This window comes from Phoca vitulina, unplaced genomic scaffold (genome assembly GCF_004348235.1).
Source record: "Phoca vitulina isolate PV1807 unplaced genomic scaffold, GSC_HSeal_1.0 scaffold2, whole genome shotgun sequence".
Classification (NCBI taxonomy): domain Eukaryota; kingdom Metazoa; phylum Chordata; class Mammalia; order Carnivora; family Phocidae; genus Phoca; species Phoca vitulina.
In genome coordinates, this window is record NW_022589705.1 from 66,864,844 (window position 1) to 66,872,253 (window position 7,410).

General features: G+C 39.3%; 1 protein-coding gene across 1 annotated transcript; it reads left to right on the forward strand.

The window, feature by feature from the left end:
- The first annotated feature begins 3,908 nt into the window (after positions 1-3,908).
- Positions 3,909-5,179, forward strand: LOC116638587 (60S ribosomal protein L30-like). The gene is made up of 2 exons (XM_032414714.1): positions 3,909-4,258; positions 5,170-5,179. The coding sequence occupies exons 1-2, from the start codon at positions 3,909-3,911 to the stop codon at positions 5,177-5,179; spliced, it is 360 nt and encodes a 119-aa protein (XP_032270605.1).
- Positions 5,180-7,410: the final 2,231 nt, after the last annotated feature.

Sequence of the window (7,410 nt, forward strand, 5' to 3'; positions counted from 1 at the left end):
AGTAGTTGTGGACAGTTCTCAGAGACATTCAACCGATATCCATTGTGAGATTGACCTAGCAAACTCTAGCAACAAATACTGACTGCAAACTATGGACAATGCATTAGGAAGAAGTTTTAAAAGATATTTAAAAAGAAAGGGAGGAAGGGAGAAAGGAAGAAGAGAAAAGAAAAAAAAGAAAGGAAAAGAAAAGAAAGAAAAAGGAAAACAAGAGGACATGAGATGCACTTTCTATCCCCTAAGAAGCTTGTGGAATTGTGGTGTTAAGTCATAATCATAAGAAAATCCTATGAAAAGTTCAAAAGAAAAGTTAATATTCTCAATTACAACGCAGAAAAAATTCATCAAATGAGTGACACAGACAAACTGTTGTAGGATTTCAAAGGACGGGGAGACCATCAGGGTTTGAGGTATCCTCAAGTGTTCAGGGAGAAAGTAGGATTTAGATAGGGCATTAATGGAGATAGAATTTGAATCTTGAAGAGTGGGAAATATCACAAGAATAGAGCCTATGGCATGTCAGGGAACATTTTACTCATGACTGCACCATGAAGAGTGTCTACAATGGTAAGAGTTAAAATCTGAGATGGATCCATAGCACCACAGTTAAGAACAACTGAAGGCAGATCTGGGTTTGAATCCTGTTTCTACCACTGAATGGTTGAGTGGTTTTGTCACATTTATCCTCTCTGAAGCTCAGTTTCCACCATCTTAAAATGGGGACGGTATTAATTATACCTACCTCATAAAGTCGACATGAAGATAAAATGAAAGTTACTCTCCATAGTTCTTGGCAAAGAAGTGCTCAGTACATGATAGTTCCATGCTTTCCCCCCAGAGTCGGAGTTTGTGGTCTGGAACTTCTAGGGATTGAAAAAAAATTTTTTAAATTAAAAATATAGAACAAAACAGACCTGTATAGAACAGATGGTCAGCCTTTTTGCTTTCACTTCATCCAATAGAGCAGCGTTTTACCTGCCGATTTCCATCTGGAGCATGACTTTAGCGTACTTACTGTTTGATTTTGAAATATCCTTTTCCGAAAAGCATTCTTCCTAAAGGCACTCGTCCTAAAAATACTCTGAATCCTGCTCACCTCCACTATCATCTCCATGCTTTTCTAGGCAACAGAATGCTTCTGGAGGAAAATAGAAACCGTGTAGATTTCAGATTTGTGTTATTTGGATTTATTCATTCATTGACTTAATAAATATTTATTGAGTACCTATTTTTGAAAGATGAAAAGCCATCAAGGGGAAGCTACTTCACTTCCCACCTCCAACTTGCACCTGTAATTCCCTTCCCTTGTTCACTCCTGTTGCAGGGAGAGAAGAAGAGCCCCTCCTCCTTTTAAAAGCTGGACCCTCCACCTGTGCTTTGGAGCCCTGGCCTTCATTGGAGGCCTTTGCACTAGTATTGTCTCTTTCCTATTTCCAACCTCTTCCTCTTTAATGGTTTCTTTGTAGTCAATATTTAAACATACTCAAGTATCCCTTACTAAAAGAAAAAAAAGATAAATCCTCCTTAGTCTTTCATCCACATCGTTCTCCAGATTTTATGCTCTCCCTTCCCTCCTTCCCAAAGTTGTGCTAAGTACTGCCCACAGACACTCTGCCTTGATTTTATTAACCACCCCTTACTCCTCAACCCCATCAATCTGGAATTTGTGCCTGCCATTCCTCCAAAACTGCGTCAGTAAGATCATCAATTTTTATTTCTCCTTTTACTTGGCCATTCCCTGTTTGAAATGCTTTCTTCCTTTAACTTCTGTGACATCACACATTTCTGATTTTCTTCTCTCTTCTCTAGATGTTTCTTTTTGACCATCTTTGACAGATCTCCCTTTGTGCGACCATTAAATGTTTTTCACGTTCTGTTGTAATGCATACATCTCTTCCTACTTTGGCTTTTTCCTAAGGTAAATGCATTCACTCCCATGACTTTGGTACAATTGGCATAACTACAAGTCTCAAATCTATAGCTTCAGACCCATATATCCAATTGCCTCCATAAGCTCTCTACCTGAATTTTCCACTGGCATCTCAAACTCCCAGCATATCTAAACCTAGACTTATCATCTTCATTCCCAAACCTGGTCCTCCTCTGTTATTTCTCAGCTCAGTACGTGCTAGTATCAGCTGTTTGAGAGTCATCTTCGACCATTCCTTCTTCACCATTCATTACAAATCAATTACTAATCTTGTCATTATACTTTCTAGATATTCTGAAAACCATCTTTCTCTCCATTTTTACCACCATCATCTCTTATCTAAGCTACTGCAACAGCCTTCTTTTAAAAAGGGCAAATCTGTTTATATCACTGTCAATGCTTATATTATGGCTGTCCATTGACCTTGGGATAAAGTCCAAAATCCTTAATATGGTCTACAAGGTCTTATATGTTCTGACCCCGTCTGCACTTGCACCTTTATTCTATGTCCCTTTCCCCACTTCTCTCTCCTCTGCAGGCATGTTGGTCTCCCATCAGTGCTTCAATGCATCATCCTCTCTCCTCTTTCACACCTATCTCTCCTCCCCTCTCCTAGCAATCTCTACCCTTCACCTAACTACTCCTATTCGTCTTTTTAGGTTTCAGCTTAACTGAAAGCAGAGTTGATTAGTTCTCCTTCTTTACATTCACATTATGCCCCATTCTTATCCTTCCTAACACTTCTCACTTTTATATTGTCTACCTTCACTAATAGTCTATAAGCTCCAGGGGCCATACCTGCCATGCTTAGCAATGTATTCTTAGTGCATAGCACAGTGTCTAGCAAATTTTGGTAATAAAATATATATTAATTCTTTCATATAGTAAGTGACAGATCAGTTTCACCTTTATTTCTGCAAAGTCTTCCTTGACTCATTCAAGCAGAATTGATAACTTCCACGTTAACATCATGACTATACCAAAGATGCTGTCTGTATCTTAGTTCTCTTTGTATCTCTAGCACTTCACTTGGTGTCTGGAACAAAGTGAATGCTCAGTATATGCTTATAGTGTTGAACTAACAGACTTTGCCAACTGGCTGGATATGAGATCTGAACAACACGGAAAGTCAAAGATAAACTCTGAAGTGTGGGCTAGCCCTTACCAGAAATGGAAAACTTGGCAAAGGAGGGTGGTTTAGAAAGTAAATATATGCAGTTCTGAGCATAGGTATTGATAGTCATAGTGACAGAGGGGAGAATTTATACAGAAGGTCAGTAAAGCAATGGAGTCCTGAAATGGCAACATGAAGATAATTCCCAGGTAGGAAGCAGTCTGCTATAGCCAGGAGAGGGCTAATGGATGGGATACATTCTAATTTGCCTAGGACAATCCCAGTTATCCTAGCATAATAATGATGGTGCTGCCCCCTTGTATGCTTAAAAGTATCCAAATAAATTAGGGGTGCCCAGCTGGCTCAGTTGGTAGAGCATGCAACTCTTGATCTCAGGGTCTTGAGTTCAAGCCCCACGTTGGGCATAGAACTTACTTTAAAAAAAAAAAAAAGTGTCCAAATAAATTATATGACCAGCCAACCAGAAGACCACATGAATTTGGAAAAGTTAAGTGAGTTAAGGGCAAGAACATTTAGGACAAGAGCATAGCAAGAAATTAGAGTGATTTCAACTTGCAGCCAGTGAAGGAATGTACTGAACTGAATGACATTTTATAAAGAGCTATGAAATGAACCAGCTAGCCACTTCTGGATGAGCAATGTCACAAAAACCCTGATAGGTAGACATTTTCATCCATATTTTATAGATAAAAAATATTTTATGGATAAAAATAATCGAAGCTTAGATTAAATAACCCGCTCAGAAAGTTAGTGCTTAAAAAGTAAAACATAGTGTCTTTTTCTCACTCCCAGCCATCTTGGCGGCTGCTCCTGGTTGGCCTTGCCCACACCTAAGGCAGGAAGATGGTGGCTGCAAAGGAGATGAAAAAGCCACTGGAGTCTATCTACTCTGGACTCCAAGTCATCAGGAAAAGTGGAATGTATGTGCTGGGGTACAAGCAGACTCTGAAAATGATCAGACATGGCAAAGTGAAACAGATCATCCTTGTCAACAACTGTCCAGCCTTGAGGAAATCAGAAATAGATTATTATGCCATGTTGGCCAAAACTGGCCATCAGTACAGTGGCAATACTATTGAATTGGGTTTAGAATGTGGAAAATACTGTGGAGTATGCTCATTGGCTATCATTGATCCAGGTGATCCTGATATCATTAGAAGCATGCCAGGACAGACTGGTGAAAAGCAAAACACGCAAAATTCTTCTTTAATGAAACTGGCCAGAGCTTGTTTAAAAAAAAAAAAAAAAGTAAAACATAGCTAGAAAGCAAAACTAACTAAATATAAACAAGTAATTGAAAAAAGAAGTCAAAGGGGGAAATATCTGGAAGTCACGAGAAGTCCCTTCTCTGATAACTTGTAAGCATCTTGAGTGGGAAGGGAGAAATAAAGCATCGATATGATGACTTCCCCATAAGGGAGGGCAACCGCTACTACCAAGATCCTTCACTATAACTTGCAAAATTAGTGCTCACTAATTTTCTGGAATCATGAGCTTCGTTGAAAGCCACCCTTCTTTTCCCAAGAGAGAAGTAATTCTAGGAAGTAACTTTAGTGAAATGGAAAATAAGACACTTCTACCCTGGGACACACCTGACTTCAAAACCAGCTCGAAGGTAGAGAAAAATCAAATATTCAGGGGCAAAAGGAAGTTAATCTTGGCTAAAATGAATGTCAGGGAAGATATTGCAATGAAAGCCAAAGCAAGAAAGGGATAACCTAAGGAGAGCCTGGATATAAATATGTAGGACCGAAAATTACTCCGAAAGTCAAATCGAAGCGAAGCAGTGGAGGGACACCACAGAGGCATGGGCAGCGAAGGTAAGACAAAGGAATACAAACATTTCATGAGGATAACTTAAAGGTTCTAAGTTGGAAAACGAGTTGACACTTGTGATGATTCCTTCAGAGTGAGTGAAAATTGCATTTTAGCAGTAAATATCCTTCAATCTTTCCCAAGAGCTAAATAAGGTGCTCTTTACTATGTAATAATAGGAGTTTCACTTTTCACTGCCTCCCTCATTGAACAGTGCCTACTAAGCAATTATACTTCAGCTATGCTGCCCCTTTTCCCTTTCCCCTTTTCCCCTTCTTCTAAAAACTAGAAAGAGATGAATGCAACAACAGCACACAAGCAGTGAGAATTTCACTTGAAGGCAATCAGTTTTAAGAAGCACTTTGCAGGGGCACCTGGGTGGTTCAGTCGTTAAGCGTCTGCCTTCAGCTGAGGTCATGATCCCAGCGTCCTGGGATCGAGCCCCGCATCGGGCTCCCTGCTCGGCGGGAAGCCAGCTTCTCCCTCTCCCATTCCCCCTGCTTGTGTTGTCTCTCTCTGTCAAATAAATAAATAAAATCTTTAAAAAAAAAAAAAGCACTTTGCACAAATGCGCTGCATTTAAGAATGCTTTTGGTACGTCTATCTTTCCATGGGACAACCCAGCCCAGTGTAAAGAACAAGTACCATAAACCAAGAAACCAAGACTGACTAGTTGTGGAACTTAGGTAAACCATATACTTTCTCTATTTTCCACTTTTTAATTTATTTAAGTAATCTCTAGGCCCAATGTGTGGCTGGAATTTATGACCCCAAGATCAAGAGTTGCATGCTCTATGGACTGAGCCAGCTAGGCACCCCTCTGTTATTCTAATAGTCATTTTTTTTTCTATATATATTGCATGGTTGGTTGTTGTTGTTGTTTTGGTGACAAATTCTACACAAAAGTAAGGTAGGTATTGTTAAGGAATGCCTTGTAAATATTAAATCTGTTTTTATTTTTTATCTTTTTTAAAGATTTTATTTATTTATTTGACAGAGAGAGACACAGCGAGAGAGGGAACACAAGCAAGGGGAGTGGGAGAGGGAGAAGCAGGCTTCTTGCGGAGCAGGGAGCCCGATGTGGGGCTCGATCCCAGGACTCTGGGATCATGACCTGAGCCGAAGGCAGATGCTTAATGACTGAGCCACCCAGGCACCCCTCCGTTTTTAAATCATTATAAAGGCAGATAAATTATTACACTTTTTTTATTCCTTTCCTCTATTTTTGTAACAACCTAACATTTTATTGAATAAAGACTCATGAAACTTAAGAGTTTGAATAAATGCTGGAGGTCAAGTTAAAATTGGTATATAAGAAATAATTCTACCTCTATGGCCTCTTCTTAATTTACATATTAGTCAATCAATAAACAAACATTTGTTCAGTGCTTCCTGTGTGTCAGGCGTTACATTGGGCTGTGGGAGGGGAGGGATACAAAGTACTCTGTTTCATCAAATCAAAAACAGTTTGGATTATAAGAAGCATCTCAATTTTCTGAGCTGTTAAAATGTGGAAAAATATGTATCTAAGAAGTGATTATATGTGGGTAAAAAACAAAGAGCTTCCACGGTGAAAAAACAGAATATATCCATATTCTACCCATATCCAAGTGAGTGCTAGAAACAAAAAGCATCTCCAGAAGTTTAGTGCAGCAAGAAGTCTCAAGGAGCTGAAGGTGGTGAGGGAGGCGCACTGTGTACGACACTGGCCTAGTTCTGCTAATGTATTTTCTATCGATTCTATAAAGGCATTGGCAAGAAAAGAACAAATTAAAAACTAAGATTTATACTTTCCCTCCTGAAATGTGACAACTTTAAGTTTTGTTAAGACTTCTGAATCCTATAGTTATACCAACCCAAAACCATGATCTCTCTTGTGTTGGAAAATTTAACTTACCAACAATTCTGTAAATTATGAATTAAGCAAATACATACTTTGGTAACATAAGAAGGAAACTTAGGGGAAATGGCCCAAATCATTTAAAATTTGAGCCTGTAATAATGGATGCAAATACTTTGAGATAATAGTTTCGGCATCATTTCTATGCTGGGAGAGTGAAAATCAAAATTGTTCTCCGGTGGAAGTTCTAAACTATGTCTGCATCTGTAGCTCTAGGCTAGGTTCCCAGGCCACTACTAAGTCTCTGTTTCCCCACCCCCCACCCTGAGCTATAAGTACCAAGACCTCCAACCTCTGATTAAAGAGAACACGAGTTGATGCTACACCTAAGAATTTAATCTTAGGACCACTGTTCATTCCCCCCCTCAAATAATTTTGAACTTCAAGCTTCTTAGCTCCCACTACTGTCCTCTGCTGCATCTACTGTGACTAATCACACTTCTGCATGAAAACAAATACTTGTAGGACCTTCCAGACCACAGCTGACTTTTGTTAAGCCTTTGTGTCCACTGTTCTCCAGGAGTCAGCTGTGACTAAATCTGCCAAGCTTCATTCTGGTTTTCATAGGTCAAAGCCCCAAATAGAATTACCTGCTCTCTTCCCAAATTTGTCCTCTGTGGAACTGTCATT

Coding starts and splice junctions, on each gene's coding strand:
- LOC116638587 (XM_032414714.1), top strand. CDS start 3,909: ATGGTGGCTGCAAAGGAGATGAAAAAGCCACTGGAGTCTATCTACTCT.